A 20001-nucleotide genomic window follows, 5' to 3' on the forward strand; every position below is an offset into this window, starting at 1 on the left:
AGCAAGGAGAAAATGAGACTGAGGAACTGTCACTCATGGGAATATGACAATAAGTGTCAGGCAGTTATAAGATGCCTCACAAAGACTATGACCAACAGTAGAGAAAATTTCAAACAAAAATGTATTTTGTTTACATAAGTTATGTTCTGATTTGCTTTCTTGAGTAGAATGGTTTCTATTACAGGGATCATACCTACACCAAGAACTACACACAAACCACAGCTTACTCATGCTACTCTACCAATAATGAGGTAACTGAAGTGATCTTAGATTTCTGTTCATTATATAGGACTTTTTACAGTAATATTTCTAAAAATTTTATGTATTAACATATTTTAATATGGAAAAAGGATAAAGAAAACACAGGTATTTTAATTGCTACTAAGTAATCACTTGCTGATCATTCAGAAGAGATAATGATCAAATTGAAGAGAAATGATGACCAAAGTGAACTGGAAGACAATGCTATCCATACTCATTAAAAAATTCCATGATACATTTTTTAAATTTAATAATAAAATAATCTTTAGTTATGATTACATTTTAATAGTACCCACTGTCTTACCTATTAAATATGAATTCAGGTGGTCTGGAAATCAATAAAAGGTGTTTTTTTTTTTTTTTTTTTTAAGATTTATTTGAGAGAGAGAAAGCTAGCACATGGGTGAGAGGAGGGGCACAAGGAGAGGGAGAGAGAATCCTAAGCAGACTCTGTGCTGGGTGTGGAGCCCCATACAGGTCTTGATTTCATGACCCTGAGGTCATGACCTAAGCTGAAGCCAAGAGTCTGATGCCCAAATGAGCCACCCAGGTGCCCTGCAACAAAAAATAAATTTCATGTTTTTAAAATGGGTCATTTTTTCTTTAAAATAACACAGCATATAGACCTCAGAACACCTGATTTTAAGCCATGTATGCTTATAAAATTTGGATGGGCACATGAGAAAGTGTTGACATGTATGGGAAGGTCTTCCTCTCTAAGTCCCAATGGATAAAAATGTTGATAATGATGGTAGAGGCAGTAAGATGAATTTGAATTACACTGCTATTTTCTCATAACATAAAGCATGGTTTCTGATAAAAATGATGAGGTAACAAGGTCTTTTAAGTCTTATACTCTCTTGGTACACATAAATCAGTCTTGGTACACATAAATCAGTCCCCCATAATAAAACCTAGATATTTTGGATCCATTTCACAGATGAGGAAATTGACTTTGCCAAGGTCAGACATAGTAAGTGGTGAGCATTTTTTTTTTCCAAATAATAATGGAACAGATGGATTTAATCAAAACAATATAAATGAGAAAATAGTGGGGGTACGAATTCAGTTAGTCAAATTAATGTCAGGTATTGAAAAGATTGACAGGAGACAGAGGGTATCTAGCAAACTCATCATTCCAAGTAGTTGGGTTTTATTTCAGATGTTGCATAAAATTAGAGTTAATTTCATATTCTTATGAGTTTATAGAAAACATTTTCAATTTAGTTTTTGAAGTTAAAATTTTAAGCTTCTTGCTATGTTTTATAATTACAATTATAAGTAAAGGCTATACTATCTGTTTTCATTATGAGGCAAATAAGTGTCTCCCTGTGAAGGTGTAGCAGCAAAATCTTGGTATTTAATAGGAATTCATTAGCTCATATGGACCCATGACCAAAATAATTGTTTTCTATTGCCAAAGCTTTATTCTGTAAAGCAGGAAAAATTACAAGAGAAAAGAAAGAGCTGTGAGTGTCCTATAGGATTGAAAAAGTTGAAAAGCCCAAACTATTCAAGAATTTGGACAACTGGTGGATCCATTACTAGAAAAATGGTTGGAGAAAAATAATAATAATTATTATAATATTGAGACTACTTCATATGTGATTTTATAGAATAAAAATCTAATTTTAAAAGCATTGGGTCTATTAAATTAGAACTGGCATGTTTAGACTTCTTTCATTACTTTGTCACTCTTCCCTGTGTTTTCTGTGACATTTATACAAATGATTTTACACTTCATACAAATGATGCTAAGTACAAAGAAATGCAATGGCTAAATTTGTCACTTTTTTTCCTTGTACTTATCAAAAAACATTCACAGGGAATATTCATATTCATTTTAACGAGAGGTTTGAAATTCTATTCATTTTGATTACCTGTAAAAAAGTGATCTTAAAGTCATGGAGTTACTTTTTCCTTCTTCTTAATTATTTTATAGTTTGTTTTTCTACAACAGTATGATAAATTTTGTCAAGGATTTTAAAAAAATTAAGCAAATGTTTTTTCTTAAATGTCTTTAAAAACAAGCAAACTTGCTTGTTTTTAAGCAAAAAACAAGGAGATGTTTTACTGTTTTTTAAGAGGACTCTGAGAAAAACCCCTAAGCTTGAAGTCAGGTGTTCTGGGATCAATTCCTGCCTCTGCCCCTTATGAATGGTGAGACCTTTTTGTGAGTGAAATGACCGCTCTGTGCCTCTGGATCCTAGACTGTAAAATCACAGCCGTCGTACCAATGTCAAGTTGTTGCTCATTGTCACCAACAATAAGCTGCATAACCTTTGGAAAGTGTTTTGTGACTAGCCAGCCATCAAACAAATAAAAGGGACTCTTAAGGTGTCTTTATCTTTTCCTTAAGTGAACATGTTTTATAACATGTTTTACGTAGAGATCGCAGTGCTCCTGCGAGGGCAGATGGTCAAAGAAACAAGATGAAATGGTGTTCAGAATAGTTTACCCAAGTTGGAAAAGTGGTATTTTCCCGTGGCAGAAGATGACATGGCGGAAGGGGAGAGCAGAGGGGACTGGTTGCCAGCATCCTGCAGCCCTCCGGTGGAATGCGAGCGCAGCCACTCTTTGCCCTCTTCTTGGTTGGCCTGCCGAGACGACGGGGTGTATCTGCAAAACAGCACAGCTCAGACACTGAAGCACATCTACGGGGGCAAGGCAATACCAGGACAAGGAAACAATCGAGAGGAGCTTACTATTCAGACTGAACAACATTCTCAAACAGATTGAATCTAATTATAATTGCTTAGTTCTTCCAGATGATCTGACACCATCTGTGTGAATCTCACAGGGGGGAAAAAAAATAAAGGATTTTGAAAGGAAAATTATGCTTCTGTGAGATATGTAGTTGAAAATCATAAGCAATGAGCAGACAGCCAAGTTAATTGAGAGGGACTCAAAAGCACAGTGCTTGGAAGGATGTGAAGATGGTGAAAGCACAGACTAAATATGGTAGACAGGGCTAGGCCAGGAGCCAAGGGAACTGGGGTGATGGCCACAGAAAGGCATAGGAAATGGAACACAAATTGACAAATCTTTTTTGGGAAAAAAAAAAAAAAAAGGAAAACATTAAAAAATACCACATTTATTTGGTTAAAATGGCACTTGACATCATGTCTAGATTTTTTTTTTTTAAAAAAGGGGAAAAAATGGGCTCACTTTAGTAGGAAATAAATTTCTGGAACAAAATCTTGAAATGGAATAATTGCAAGCTGTTTCCTATTATGAAGGGACTGGCGAGAAAAAGGGTAACAGGGAAAGACCTATTTGGCCAGTGCTCATTTTCAGCAGAGTAAATAAATTCTTAACATCGAAGAACAGTTGAATCATTAAGTTCATATGTGTTATACCTCTATTAGTCATTCATTTTCTATCCTCTCCTCAGATTAAATTGTATAGTAAAGGAAGGCCATGGATTAAATTTTCATTTTAGTTTTTATGATGAACTGAATGATGACTTTGAGATTATTACGTTATCCTAGACTAATTCACTATCTAAATGGACTAGCACTCCTGAAAAACCGAAATGAAAACTCCGGAGTTTTTACCAAAAGGATTCTTTAAAAATTCACACCTTAATTATAGTATTTGTCCTCTGATGATGAAAATGTATTTCCTTTGATTCAAATTAGAGCATCCTTCAACCTTTCAACATTAACTGGCCACATCTGTAGACTATATGGGTCGAGGTTTTGCAAGCATATGCCTCCAAGATGCAAACGTTAGGGAAGTTAATTTTATTTTAATTTATAGAAGTGAATTCTGAAATCTACCAAAAATTGCTGCTCCCCAAATAATGACATTAGACTGGATTTAATTTACGTAGTCTTGACCTCTACTGGTATCTCTAACCAGAGGCTTATCTCATCAACTCCTCAGGCCAGAGAAAACATTAGGATTAAAATTGATGCCATCCTCAATGGCAGATACTTCATTGCAAACAAAGAAAGAAAGAGGTAGAGAGACAGCACACAAAGTTTACATAACAACAGACAAAGGCAGCAATGGGGCTGAGAGAAATATCTACCTTAGTCCCTTTTTGGGTAGTGTATTTCTGTCAAGCTGCATGCTGTTAAAACAAAGAAAACCCCTAAGGACATAATGCAAACAAAACCTCCAAATTACACATCCAACAAAAACGGTTCTCTAAACTTCACAAAATAAAATTTTTGTCACACATATTTGATGCTTAACTTATTGGAAAAGGCCAACCAAAGGTGACCAGAGGTCTACTGTTTTAACATGTGTGGTGATAATTTAGTGACAGGATTATGAGCAGGTAGACTAAGTCATTTGTTGACATAATTCCCCTGTGGGTTCTGTTTACCTACCGCTATGGTGGTTTTTGCTTCCGTGTGCAACTGACTAGACTTCCACTGTGATTTCAAATGCAAGAGAATCATAGGTAGAAATCAGATAGATCTGCTCTCTCTAAGTTAAAGTGACAACTTCTAATGAGCAGAGGAGATATAAAACACCTTAATACTTAAATTTTGTATTCATATTATTTTTAATAAAAATAAAGACAGATCTATCCATTTGTATAGAAGAGAAGAAAAATATAATAAATATCTGTTTGAAATGTAATGTTTCTGGCACCATTTATTTAAATATTTAATAGAATTAATCTATGCCATCTTTTGGAAATTCGAAGTTAGGTATTTAAAAGGCTCTAAGTTTTATCTGGCTCTATTTTAAAGAATTCTCAACTGGCCATAGAAAGGGATGAAAGGTTGTGTCTGGAGAAAATGAGAAATGGCCTCTCTAAAAATAGAAGAGGGTGTCAACAGCTAAGTGGGACAAGTCTAGGGATTTCTGTTACAATTTCTGGCATGTGAATAACCAAAGAATAAAATTAATTTGAATTTGAGGAATGATAGCTCTCTTCCAGTAGAACCTCCAATGATCAAAATAAATACACAGGATATGCAAAATGGGGATGATATAACACAAATGCAAACACATCAATTTGAAAATTAATCACTCAAAATCAAAGCTAAAATGTTTTCTCTATTTGTACTCCATTATTTAGCACTGCAGTAGAAAGCAACCAAAGACATTAAATGACTTTATTTATTGGGAATGTCCACATAAGGTAAATATCCTGTTATGCAGACACCAGTTCTAGTATACATTTTGACTACATAAGGTTTTTTCATGGTGTGCATAAGCAAACAAAAAGGAATCAGACTGAACAAATGTGAAAAACCTATAAATAGGAACTATGGTCAAGCTAAAGCATTAATATGGTCATGAACCATTTTAAAGGTTATCTTTTTCACGCGTGCAGATTTATTAAAGCTTGACATTGCAAAGGAGATTGAAAATAGGCACTGTTTGCCAATTATCAATTGTCTAAAGTGCACGTATTTATATCACACAGAGAATTTAATGAAAGAAAATTAAAAAAAAAACATTTAAATTTGCCAATATAAGTTTTTTCAAACTTTAGAAATATCTGATTGAATCTGGATACTGATCATTTTATAATGTAGACACTTTCCACACACCCTGAAAGGTCACAAGCTCCTATGCCTGCAAGGACCCGCAGGCAGTGGCAACAACGAGGGAGGGGGGGATTTTAGCCAACAGTCTGAGGAGGTCAGGCCCAGTCTGTTCCAAGCCAACAGAAGCTCTGCAGGGCTCCTTGAGCTGGTATTTCCAAACAAGCCAGCAATGTGTAAAGTTTATTACTACTTTAGATTATTTTTAAAGTTTGATTAGGTAAGAAAAAAAAAAAAGTTTGGTTAGGTTACAAAAAGCAAAACAAACTAAACAAAGTAACTGGGAACTGGTTATGGCTCAGGGGCCACCCATGATTTAGAGCAGCTGGAGGGAAAATTATTGAAGAATTTTTTGTGATTATTTATTATTTTATGACATTTTAATGAAAAAGGACTTTGAACCAAGTGAAAAGCTTTATGAAAAACTATCGATTCAATAATATTAAGATATGAATATATCAGTAAAATATTTTGAAATTGTAGATAGGTAAATCCTGAACCTTTACACATCTCTTTCATATCACTCTAATTACTTTGTTTGCGATATTTACACATTAGCACATTTTCTGTCAGGTGTGGCTCTTTGGTTTCCTTAGCTGGCTGCTTAATCCTAATTAAGACTGGATCTCTCATATGATCTTATTTTCTCTTCAATAGATCATAAACTTTCTCAAATGTACTTTTAAAGATTAGAATAAATTGCTATTACCTGCAAATTTGTTCCCAAGAAAAAATCTCATATCAAAAATTATTTCAAACCAATAATATCCTGGGAGGAATTAATTAATATTTATATTATATATTATACCGAGGAAAGTCATTTTATTTTTCAAACTTTACTATTCATCAATACACTGCAAGGGCAAAATATGAATTTATTTTAAATTAGCCTAAGCTTTATTTTAGAAAAATTGTTTATCTGGTTATTTTTAATACTGGAACACTCCCATTTGTAAAGCTGGTCTATTTCAAAAACTGATCAACAACAAGAAGATTTACTTAAAGAAAATTTGCGACTACATATTTGTCAGTGTATTTGTAAATGAAAATGTATCTTGGCATCTGCTAAAATACAGATAAAAGTCAAATACTAACATTACATTTGTATCTTTAAAACTCAATTTATTCTCTGGTTTGATTTGAAGTTTACTTGGTTACAAACAGTTGTCTACTTTTCTGGGCTTTTGATACCTGACAGGCAAGAATTCTACCACTGAACCACCAATGCCTGATTTTTTAATATCTGAAGGTGAGCGAAATAGGTTGATGGCTAAATGGTCAGCTTAATACAGCCATATTGGTGATTTAAAAAAATTAGTAATATGGAAGGTGACTTGGGTTAATAAATAATGACCTATTTGCATGTGCTTATGAAATTGTTACTTGGCTTCCTCGCATTATCAGTATACAATCAAAGATGCATTCCTTAAAACTATAGGTTGTTAACAGATTTTCAATACAATTTGATTTTCTTGTTACAAGTCTTAAAAATGTCATACGAAAGTGCCCATTTACCTTAAAGCATGGAAACTTAAATCCAAGATGCTGGAGGAAGCCTAATTTCTGAGCTAGAAACTTAAATGAAACAGTACTTGTTTTCATGTATATAGTTGATCTTTACATATGCTATCTATAATGACAAAACTAGAAAGGACACAGATGCAAATGGCTACAGTTTAGTCTCTATCCCCCTGTGTTTGTCTTGTGTCTCTTGGCCCAGTTTTTTGTTGATGAAGAAAAACATTATTTTATAATCAGCAGCCTACCATAGGAACTATCAAGCATAAATATTTAGAAAGAATTCAGAGAATATAAATAATTCTCTTATCAGGGGATGTCTCATGGACCTGACTGTCCGTGTTCATGAGGACACCAAGAGGTACAGTGGGAGGGAAGCCATGTTTTACATTTCACAAAGGCAAGAGAAATGGAAGAACAGTGGGAAATTTTAGATTGAGGGACAACTAGTGCCATGTGGTAAGAGTCTAGGTAAGAGATTTAGTCAATGTTTTAAAAAATGAATCTGGAATTAAGGCTGGAAGTCTGGAAAAGAGGTGATAGGTCATCCTCAGTAACAGACTGAACAAAAGCTTAGGGAACCATATTGGGCATTTTCAGTGGCTGGTAGTGCTTTCACAAACACCACAACTAAGACATGTGGCCAACAGCATTTTTAAAAGCTTTAGGTGTGTCAAGAAACAAATTACATTAAGTTTATCTGGGAAAAGAGGCAATTCAGGACATTTTCCAGGAGGAAGGAGTCAGCACCAAAATACCTGAGAAAGGATTTTTGGGGTGAGAGAATCTAAAGACATTTTGGTTAACAGTGACACTTTCTGGTAAGCATATTCAGTAAAGAATGCCTCTTTATGTTTCTCATTGTAAATTAAAAAAAAAAAACTGCTTAAACCAATGGGAAACACTTTATAAAATGATTTATTTTCAAGAGGCCTATTAAAAATATTACTGGTATTATTAATTTTCTCTAAGAATTCATATCTGACAATTGGCTTTTTTTCCAACTCAACTACGATTCCCCAGTGATCTTTTTGCTCTTTTCCTATACAAGCACTAATAAAGCAAACTTAACATATTGCTCAGAGCCTAATTGTAGAATCCATTTAAATATGGTCTTTAAAAATGCTCAAATTATCATAAGGAGCTACGTTGTCTTGGAGCTTAGGCCAAATCATTAACATGTCTTGAGAAGACATCATTTAATACATAAACATATGCTTCAAATTTCATTCAAATTGCCTGTTTGGTACATATGTATGCATTCATATTAGGAAACTTAATTATACAATTGCCCTATTCTTCATGGCTTTTTTTTTTTCCTTCTACGAACTTAGTAGTAAGAGCAAACAAAAGGCCCAGCTTCCTTTATCTTCTATCCCTTTAATTTTATATTCCTTCACAGAGTGGCATTCCCGCTGACATCAAGGAAATTTGGTGGGGGAGGAAGGTAGGCACAGCGTGGGGAGGAAGGAGAGGGAAGACTTCATCAATGCCTCTAGGAAAGCTCACCTTTCTGAGAGAGTAGATCTCACACTACCCGTTCTCATGAGCAGGCTCTGCACCTCGTGAGTGCCTGTGGTCAGTCCAGACAGGGAGCCATGATGGCTGAGGGGGAGGTCAATAGACTCAGAGCTCGTATGGAGGCTAGTCATGGACTGGTAACTTGGAGTGTCCTTGCTGCCAGCAGAGGAACTGCTCAGATTGGCAGCCCACACGAGACCACCTGAGGTGAAAGAGTGGACCGATGCTGGGCTGGAAGCCAACGAGTGACTTAAGCTTATAACATCTGTAGTTAAGTCTGAGGGTTTATTGAAGAGAGGGCTGCTGCTGCCACTCAGCCCACCAGCACTGCCCATGCTGCCCGTACCAGACGACGGTGACTCCAGACTGCCTTGCCGCGCTAATGTGGTACTAGGACTGGGCATTACTGAGGAGGATTTCACACCCTCAGTATTAGGTGCAGAGGCAGATTTGCCACCTGCCTTGGCACCAAACAACCTAAAAGAAAAACAAATAACAACTTCAGTTGTTCCGAGACACTAATATCCACATTAAATATCTAGGGTTACAGTACACAGAGCCAAGTGTGCTTTGGCGCCTGAGCTGCCAAGCACTTCCTGTCTCTATGTTAATGAACTTTATAAGCTCGAACTTCTTAATCTCGTGCCAAAAAATCTCTTATATCACCATAAGTGTAAGTTGGTACTGGGCTGCCACCCAGGGGGTGGGGAGGAAAGGGGAAAAATAAAAGTAGATCAAACATGAAAATCCGTGGCTTTCACAGGTTAAGTGATTATGAGATTCTTTCGAGAAAATTAAAGAGTTTGAGCACACTTGCTGTTACCTATTTACAGAACCATTATAATGAAACAACTTCTACGCATTCGGTACGTAACACTTAAATTGCTTTTTCTTTTCTTTCTTTCTTTCTTTCTTTTTTTCACTGTGACAGTTTATTCAGAAACTAAAAGGAGTGCTTAAGGCAAGGTTTGGAGGTTATGTTACTTATCTGGTGGCCTGAGTGACGGCAGTTGGTTAGAAATGTGATTGGACACTGTTGGCAACATGTTGGTTTGTGTGTATTTTCCTCAAGAGAGACCAGAGGCTTTATGTCTGTTGCCAGGGCTATTCAAGTATATATTTATAATAGTGATTTGAAACATAGTTGGTGCTAACTTAGATGTAGGAGTTCAGTTCAGAAAACATTTTAGTTTTGTAAATGGAGCAGATGATATAATCAAATTTATGTAAATATGGAAATAAAGTGATATGAAGTAATGGCGTAATGATTACTAACTAATTAAGTTGCAATGAAATCTGTATTTCCTATAGTGAAAAATATTTTATGACGAATATGAGAAATTGTTTCATAGGTAATGGGCCACTGGAGGGCACTATTGGCTTTTATTTAAACAACAGAAATAATTACTCCCACTACGAGTCATTATTCTTTCCAATGAGAATCAACATTTCAAAAAGCCAGTTTTTCAGAATTAGTATTTCTACTGAGGCACATAACATCTAGGCTTTCAAACAATCATGTATCTGAGATTGCTTGAAATGTAAATATTCCAAGACCTTTTATTTCCCAGTTATCAAGGTTCTTGGTTTATTCATTGTAATAAAAACAAATATTGAAAATACTTAACATATAGTGGACTCTAAACCGTACTCTATCATTTCATAAACAAGGAAACAGAACCAGAGAGGTTTAACCATTTGTCCCATGTCTTTAATGCTATGTATTTTCTTGCCACTTAAAATATATTAGTATTTGAAACAATCATAGTCCACACATTCAGTACTAAAGATAGTCCCTCTACAGAAACCAAGTTATACTGCTCATCAGAGTCCTATCCAAGAAAGCTGATGAAGCTACAAATCCTCGCCCACCCCGGAGCTGAAACCCTATATGAAACATCCAGCTGTTTCAAATTCTGTCCATGATATACCTTGATTTTCATTAAGATGTTAAGATATGGTGCTACATCATTTTCCAATCTGATCTCTTACAAGGAAAACAGTTTCATCTACATTCATGATCATTGACTCATTAAGAGCCAGCAAGATCATAAACACTGGAAACGAATACCAATAGTCATGAAGACCTATTCTATTTTATTTTTAATTGTGAAAAGGAGAGATGGAGATCTATGGAAATTTTACAAGTGATTATTTTATTACTACCCCTCGGTATTGCCATCTATTTTTAAGTTTCTTATAAATGCTGTTTGTGTTGCTAATATTCGATGGATAGTGGGACTGAGAAGTTTGAGCATTTCTCAAAATGAACACCATTTTTTCCCCTAGCTATTTATAAGATCAGCTCTTTAAAACTCTCTGCACTCAAAAACTAAAAGAATCTAATATATATGAACTTTAGAACACACATTTAGGATATACATGTATATCCTAAATGTGTGTGTGTGTGTGCGCGCGCGTGCACACACGCACACACGTTTAGGATACAGGATTTAGGACACACATGGATTATTTATATTTATTAAACAGTTCCCGTGAATCCTACAGTATAGCATTTTCTTTTTTCCCAGCGTCATTTTACACATTCTTACCTTCGAAACGTAGGTGAGGCAATGTCAGGATACTTGGATCCTGGCTGCCTGAGCCCTTGTGTCCCACAGGCACTGGCAGAGGTAGGGCTGGATTTGGGGGAACCTGACAAAGAAACACTCTCTGAATCTGAGACTGCTACTTTTTCCTTCTCCTTGTCTGTCTGGTTGACAGTGACGGGGCTCGAGCGCCCTGACCCAATCTTAGTGGGTTCTCTGAGTTTCGAGGTGGAGGCACCAGCCGACTTGCTGCTGACATTGGAATCGATGCTGCTGGTGCTGGACCTGTGGCCACCTCGGCCGGGGATGCCGCTGGTGCTGGATTTGGAAGGGCGAGGCAAACTACGGTACTGGAGGGAGGTCTTGGAGCCCACATGCAGCACACCATCTTCCTGATTCTGGGAACCGTCCAGACTGGTTTTTCTCCCTGCATTTGACTTCCCACCAATGGCAGCAGATTTGGGAATTTTACCCAGGGTGGCCGACCCGCTTGTTATTGTTGCCCCACTGCTTGTGATCATAGTAGATGACCCTACTCCGCTTGGTTTCTTAAATCCAAAAGAGCTGGGAGCAGCTGATCTTCCAATGCCCGACGGGGGCTTTTTCCCCTCATCTCCGCTGCTTTTTCCTGCATCTGAAGGAGACCTCTGTAGAGATGACCCTTTTAGGGGAGTTTTGCCTTTCTCTGAAGCTTTGGCATCATCCGTTTTCCCTAATTAACGAGAAATACACAAATATACATGCATGTGCATTTTGATGAACACAGTAACCTTTCTGTAAATGACGTGTAAAAATGTGAATACATCTTAAATTACTTCAGTTTCTATCTATTTATTTAGATCTCAATAGGTCCAAGCTTGAACATACCAAGAGGATTGCCTACAAAGCTATAAAAATACGGCTCTTCGAGGAAATGTGACGAGTGATGAAGGAGATAAAATGAAAACACATATTTTTGCAGTTTGTTACTGTCTTATATCTCACAACTCTCTTCCTTTATCAGGATAGCACTTAATCTTATCAAGCTAAGTGCTAGAAAAAGAATTCATTTGAATATCTGGAAGACACTTCTACTTAGAGTCCCCTGGTACAACAATACCTCCCGTAGCACTATTTAAAATTAGGCACCATTTTTAAAATAGGGAAAAAAGTCTTAAAAAAAAAAAAGATAGTACAATTTGGCAGAAGTCTTTCACTCTCTTCTTTCTTAAAGTATAATTCACAAATGGTGTTTCAAATCTCCAGCCGTCCAACCCATCACATTAGTGTGATTGCTCTTGCCTCTCAGTGGTGATAGTGAAATTTAGTGGCATATTTAACATAAATAGTCCAAACTTTCATAAGGAAGGCAGAAGGAAAGCAATCTTATTTTTATTAAGCCGACTTCTTTTATTTCCGCATGAACAGAAATGACTATGGCAGAATAAAGACACTCAATAGCCCCAAATTATAATGGTGCTCCCTCAAGAACGCCTAGATTGTTATATTCATGTGGACTTCTATGGTAAAGTATGTGAAATTTACATGGAAAAGAATAACTATACAGAGAAGAATATGATTTAATTAAAAATAAAGCTCGTATTAACGTGAACAAAGATGGAATGGAAACCGTAAATTAAAACATTTTTGCATAACAGCTGTGAAGTGACAAGCCTACCCGGGGTCTTGAGTGCGCTCGTTCCAGCTTTCTGCCTAGAGGACGCTCCTCCTTGGGCAGACATGCCCCTTCTCCAGGAACCTGTCTGGGAGATGGACAGGGAGGCTTTCTGTGCTGTCTTCTCGGGGTCTTCAGGAAGTCCTGAGGAAACACCTTTCCACTTGCCAGTGCCATCCCCATGGCTGTCTAAGTCCTCCTCTGGTTTTTTCAGCTCCTCGGTAGTATCCCATGTCTCATCTGTCGTAGAACGTTTCTCGGAATCTGTCTTCAGCTATGGGGAAAATATTACAAAGAAACTTGGGGCAGAAAAATCTATGAAGTGTGAATAGGCCCTGGAATGTACCTTCAGATAACTGGTTAAAAAAAAAAAAAAGGCACGGATTTATATTTCAAAAGAATTCCAAAGACTCCTATTTTTATCTATGTCTTCATTTAAGTTTCATTAATTTTGGCCACGTAATTCTTACTTGCACATATTAGAGAATGTCAGAATAAATATGTGCAGAAAACCCCAAATTAAATACTCCAGAGAGGAAGGAATTTTCTATGTCAAGTTTAACAAGGGAAAGGAGGACAAGATAAAACTTAATTATCTAATATCCACTCTTGATTTACCATTCTCAAGAGATGTAGTGATTTATTTCAGAGATCAATATAAAATTAATCAAGAACTATCTAAAAATGAGGCTATTAAAATAATTTTTAGGGTTAAAAATATCAATATTATAAAAAGAGATATGGAACAGTAAGTCTTTCTCGGTTGGCCTGTAATCAATAGGAAAAAAATACATAAACACAAGTTGCTTCTGTTTATACGATTATATCAGATTCAAAGGTCATGCTATATTTTAATCTCAGATGAAACGGTTTGGGGAGTAAACCTGGGAGAAGTACTGGAGAAAGAAGGCAGGCAATTCTCACCTGTGTGTTCTTCCTGGAGGGGACTGTGATGTTGGAGTAAGAGCTGACCGAGGATGTGGTGTTCAAGTCGTCCGTGCTGATATTATCAAGGGTGTCACTGAGACCACTGCTCACAGAGCTGCTGTCATCCCAGCTAAAGGCAAGACACACAGCAGCAATGAGCTACACACAGGAGGCTTGAGGGAAGTCACCTATATTTCCATATAACATTAATCATGTATCAGGAAGATAATCCTCACTTTTTTAATCTCATGATGAAATATTATTGACTTTCCATTTTAGGAGAATCATATTACAAAAGAAATTGAAAGCAGGCCTGAGGATAACCTTATCTGATATTTGCAAAGAATCACTGTTTAGTACAGATCCAGGCTCCAGGGGAGTATCTATAGAATGAATGAAAACACTAAAACAAATACGGCATGGTATCAGAAAAGAATAAAACCACCAGTGATTTTCCCCCTGGAAAAAGCAACATAGCATGTTGTTTTTGTTCTAAGAGTTTAAAAAACAAAACACACACACACACCCAACAACTGTGCTTCAGTTAGGAATCAGTAAGTCATTCCACATTCTTTTTTTTTTTTTTTTTTTTAAAGATTTTTTTTTATGTATTTATTTGACAGAGAGAAATCACAAGTAGATGGAGAGGCAGGCAGAGTAGATGGAGAGGCAGGCAGAGAGAGAGGGAAGCAGGCTCCCTGCTAAGCAGAGAGCCCGATGCGGGACTCGATCCCAGGACCCTGAGATCATGACCCGAGCCGAAGGCAGCGGCTTAACCCACTGAGCCACCCAGGCGCCCCCATTCCACATTCTTTCTCCTACCATAGCAACTACTAAGGATTCACCAACACTTGAACTTTGAGTTTCATTTCTATCGTATCATCACTCCTGCCATACCTCACAGTTTCTGGCCTGCAATCAATAAACAATAACCTCTTATTTGGCCTTCCTGCCTGTGGTCTTTCTCAATACAACTTCATTGCTAAATTTGGGTCAATGATCAAAATGATCACAAAAATTCACATCTGGCCCTGTTACTTCCCTTCTTCAGAGACTTTTCTTTACCAAAGCCATAGATTCCGAAATAGAATGCACTCGCCTCACAGGATGAACAAGGCAATCCATTGGGACATAAGAAAAAAATATTTGAAATTCTGAATATATTTGTTTTTAATCTAAAGAAGAAAAAACAAAATAGGCTATATTAATATTCATGTGCAGGCTAATGTGTGCACTCTCATTGAGTCAATGTGTCAGATGATGTGGAAGTAACGTAGGATAAACAGGGTAACTTGAATGAGAATGGCAGCTCTGCAGTTCAAAGGGGTGGGACCCAGTTCCCTCATTTACTGGCTGGTTCTCAGTCTACTGTGCTGTCCTGCTGCTTACCTGTGCTCTGTTAAACAAATTCACACCCATAGGATACATATATTAGATACAGACAAAAGTTAAGTTTCATAAAATGGGTAAGTGTCTTTAAAAACAATGTCTACATTAGGAGAATATCCATAATGAAAGCATAAGCAAACCACAGAGGAACAGTGGTGAACTGATAGTTTTCCTCCTCTGGTATGTGTGTTTTATGAGGTGTGTCATAAATTCAAAATAACAGTGATATGTTGAGATCACACATGAAACCAATAAGAAATGCAACTATCAAGAAGAAAATAAAATTTGAATTTATAGCAAACAGTGTTAATGATGATCCTTCCCTAGCTGTATATTTTGTTTGTGATATTAGCTCCTGATAGCATAATCCAATGAAAAATGGGCAGAAGACATGAAAGACATTTCTCCAAAGAAGACGTGCAGATGGCCAACAGACACATAAAAAGATGCTCATCATCACTTATCATCAGGGAAACGCAAATCAAAACCACAATGACATATTACCTCATACCGTTAGAATGGCTAAAATCAACAACACAAGAAACAACAAGTGTTCGCAAGGATATGGAGAAAAAGGAACCTTCATGCTCTGTTGGTAGGAATGAAAACTGGTGCAGCCACTGTGGGAAACAGTATGGAGGTTCCTTAAAGACTTAAACATAGAACTAGCCTACACCAAGCAAAATAAGTCACAGAAACACAAGTACCACATGATTTTACCCATACGTGGACTTTAAGAGACAAAACAAGTGAGGAAAGGGGGAAAAGAGAGGGAGAGTAGAGAGAGACAAACCAAGAAACAGACTTTTAACTATAGGGAGCAAACTGATAGTTATCGGAGGGAAGGCAGATAGTGGGATGCATGAAACAGGTGATGGGAAGTAACGAGGAACTTCTGATGAGCACCAAGTGAGGTATGGAAGTGTTGAATCATGTATTCTACACCTGAAACTAATGTAACACTGTATATCAACTGGAATTAAAACAAAAACTTCAAAAAACGTAATTTTCCTCAAATTTTAAAAGTATAGTGTTATTTCTCTCTTCTCCTCTGGATTCCAGAATCTTCTTCCTAATACTGGAATTGCTTTTACAAAGGTCAATAAATCCATGAATTGAGTGCTTACTATGTGTCCTACTCTTCTAATTACTTTATATTATATAATCCTCAAATAAATCTATGAGACAGGCATTGCAAAGATTAAGGTAGGGGGTGCCTGGGTGGCTCAGTCAGTTAAGCATCGGTTTTTGGCTCATGTCACCATCCTAGGATCCTGAAACGGAGTCGCACATCAGGCGGGACGCTGCTTCTCCCTCTGCCTGCCATTCCCCCTGCTTGTGTGCTCTCTCTCTCTCTGAAAATAAATAAATAAAATCTTAAAAGAGAAAGAAAGAAAGAAAGAAAGAAAGAGAGAGAGAGAAAGAAAGAAAGAGAGAAAGAGAGAGAGGAGGGGGGAGGGAGGAAGGAAGGAAGGAAAGAAGAGAGGGAGGGAGGTGGTTTCAGGTAGGTTAAATGACATGCCTAAGAGCACATGATTGACTTGGGATTTGAACCCAGGAATTATGTTCCATGGCTTGATTAGCATTATGCTCCCCTGCCTCCGAGCTTTTCACCCCTTCTCTCTTGAAATATATCAATAATGAGTCTTCAAGGTCTTTGCAAAGTTCACAGAGTCCTGCAAATCCTTTACTTTTTCCTCTTCTATGGGATTCCTTTGAATTCGTCAATATTTAGAAATGTATCTTAACTCACCTTTTACATTCTTTCTTGGAAATTCCCTAGTCTTCCATAACTTCCATATCACCTCTGTGGTTTTGACATTTAGATTCACATCTTTAACCAGACTTGTTCCTGACTACCAAATAAGCATTTCCAGCCTTCTACTGGACAGTGTGTCTAGGATGTCTTTTCAACATCTCAAAATCACTCTGCTAGATTCCATCATTTCTCCTTAAACATTATTCTCGCTTTCAAGTTACTGACATTACCTATTAATTTTTCTGTCATAAAATCTAAGTGTTTTTTCCTCTCTTCCTAGCTCTATTCTTAGTTATCACTAATCCTTGAAAAATCCTTCTCAGCTGCAGGTAACACCGCCACCCTTTTCCATATATGCACTGCCTCTGCTTGTCCTTCCTTCCATAAAAGTTATTAGTAAGTATCCACTCCGTTTCATTAAGCAATGAGTAAATTATAACCCCTCTCCTTGAAGAACTCAGTGTTTATTGTTGAAAACAAAAATTTAAACAAAAGATGACAATATAACATGGTAAGCTGTTTTAATTAGAGGTGAGTGTAATATGTATGGCATGGCAAAGCTTCTATCACCTATTTGAAGAGTTGAAGAATTATTTCTCAATACGAATATTGTGGAGTGATAAAATAATCTATGTTAATCACTATAATGTAGCATCTATCACCTGTTATATCCATTTTTTGTGCCTTTCTATATTCTTGATCATAATCTGATTTACCCAAAGTCAGGATTGTATTTGATTTATCTTTATAATCCCAGTACATTCCATGTTGTCTACTGCTGAAGAGATGACTAGTAGATGTTTGTTAAATGAATGAAATGATTTTACTTTGGAAAATGCTGCTTCTATCCAGTAATGTTAAGTTAGAACAAATCCCATAATAAATGTAGATTTTGAGAAAATTTTGTTCAACACATTTCTTTGCTAAACAAACTCAAAGGGACAAATTTTGATTGATGACAACATTATCTTCCTAATCTATCCTGTGATTTTGACTTTCATCTTTGATTTTTGTGGATACCAGAATTCTCCCTGGCTAGTATGCAATTAATCTTATTTATTATGGCACACTTAATTAAGTTGAAAAAGCTTCATAAAAATAGGGTTTTTTTACTGAAAAAAAGATAATTTACTCACATAATTAGCTCTGAGGTCTCAAGCCTCATCAATATATTTTCTCCATCCTTTCATTTTTAATTTCATTAAGATGTGCTAAGAATTCTTGACGATATTATTTATAAAAGGGCAACTCTCTTTCTCTTCCAAGTTACAGATCTGTTACGCTCCTAAATTTTTCTCAACAATCTAGGACAGCTCAATACATGACAAATCTGTGGATCTTATCCACATAGATTGCATTTACACATTGGATTGTTCCCAGTTTTTAAATACTATGAATAAAACTGTTAAGAACATTCTCCTATATTCTACTTGTGTGACATTTTAGAACAGACAAAATGACAGATATGTGGGATGACCAGTGACGGCCAGTGGTCAGAAGTAGGTGAAGATTCATGGTGGCCATACATGGCTTGAGGCATATGTCAAAACTCAGAACTATAGGGAAAAAATTATTTCAGTTAAAAGCCAAAAATGTAGCCAGTTAGCCTGTTGGCAAGTGACAATTTAGATATACACTAGATTACTAACTTTTCCAAGAACAGAATGATTTTTTTTTTTTTTTGGCATGTCTTTTAAGAGTGCGTATTTAAATGTTCAATAACTCAATGGGGCTAGGGATCTAGGGATCTATTTTATTTATCTGGTCGTGCATTTGTAGCTCTGACCCTCATATGTACCTCTGAATTCAAGCAGAAGTAGACCTGCTTGAAAACAGATGTATTATATGTTCAAGGTCTTCTTTTTCTTCCTTTTTATAATGAAGAATTTTGAAATATTAATTAAATTATTATTATTACTATTGTTATTATTATTATCCTTAAAGAGAGAGAGAGACAGAGCAGGAGAAAGGAGAAAGCAGGAGAATCTTAAGCAAACTCCATGCCTGGCACAGAGCCCAACACAGGTCTCAGTCTCACAACCCTGAGATCATGACCTGAGCCAAAATCAAGAGTCAGATGCCCAACCAACTGAGCTGCCCAGGTGCACCTAACTAAAGAACAGGTAAAATAAGTTTGCAGATTTAAAACGAATTCTGGAGGAAAAGGCTATTTTTCAACACAGTCATTTTTTGTGTAGTAGCAATTCATACAGCAGGTACTCAGCCAGGCTCTACAATAGTTCATATTGCCTGGTCAACTGTCCTACTTCTACATGAACAAGTAAAACACATTTTCTTTCAATAAATAATTCTGATACTTCAGGCATCTAATAGTAACCTCAATCTCAATTTGATAGCTCATTAAATACTCCATTAATGATCTAAATAAACATGCATATTACTACTGATTCCTCTAGAAGTACTGTGTTCTAACCCTAATGCAATTCCAATTATGAGAATGTTGTGTAGAAAGTTCTGGATACACTCATTCTTTCTAAGGGAAAAGTAGACAACATTTGCATAACAAAATGAAAGCATCACTTCAAAAAACACCCTATTCCAAGATAGCTTTGTTTTGTATTTCCGTTATTTATGGCAATTTAAATAATACACAAAAGAAGAGACAGACACTTTTAAAATATATATATATACTTAGACACCATGACATCTGCAATAATAATTTAAAAAATACAAAGAATATGGGGTCTATCTAGGCTTTGTGCTTTGGCACCATTATGTTAAACCAATTAATTTCTTCTCAAAACTAAATAAACACAAAACCACTTAGACTTATGCCATATCTTCTTTCTTTCTTTCTTTGTTTATCAGCAAACACAATGCACTACCTGTCAAGTTTGAGCATTGCAACCACTGAAGTGTAAATTCTATATTACTTCAGGGTCATTGACA

At 36.4% G+C, this 20001-nt stretch overlaps 1 protein-coding gene across 3 annotated transcripts in view; it reads right to left on the reverse strand.

Annotated features, from left to right (window-relative positions):
- Nucleotides 1-20001, reverse strand: part of NAV3 (neuron navigator 3) — a 383583-nt gene that overhangs the window by 81125 nt on the left and 282457 nt on the right. For 2 of the 3 annotated variants that reach the window (XM_032346928.1, XM_032346927.1), the window contains exons 13-18: nucleotides 13941-14073; nucleotides 13020-13290; nucleotides 11366-12074; nucleotides 8802-9290; nucleotides 4298-4339; nucleotides 2720-2880 (exon numbers count right to left, since the gene is read on the reverse strand). In XM_032346928.1, the coding sequence (XP_032202819.1) occupies nucleotides 2720-2880; nucleotides 4298-4339; nucleotides 8802-9290; nucleotides 11366-12074; nucleotides 13020-13290; nucleotides 13941-14073 (1805 nt within the window). The remainder of the gene's footprint in view (nucleotides 1-2719; nucleotides 2881-4297; nucleotides 4340-8801; nucleotides 9291-11365; nucleotides 12075-13019; nucleotides 13291-13940; nucleotides 14074-20001) is intronic. The other variant, XM_032346929.1, reaches the window with a different exon arrangement.

The sequence above is a fragment of the Mustela erminea genome, chromosome 6 (genome assembly GCF_009829155.1).
Source record: "Mustela erminea isolate mMusErm1 chromosome 6, mMusErm1.Pri, whole genome shotgun sequence".
NCBI classification, from domain to species: Eukaryota; Metazoa; Chordata; class Mammalia; order Carnivora; family Mustelidae; genus Mustela; species Mustela erminea.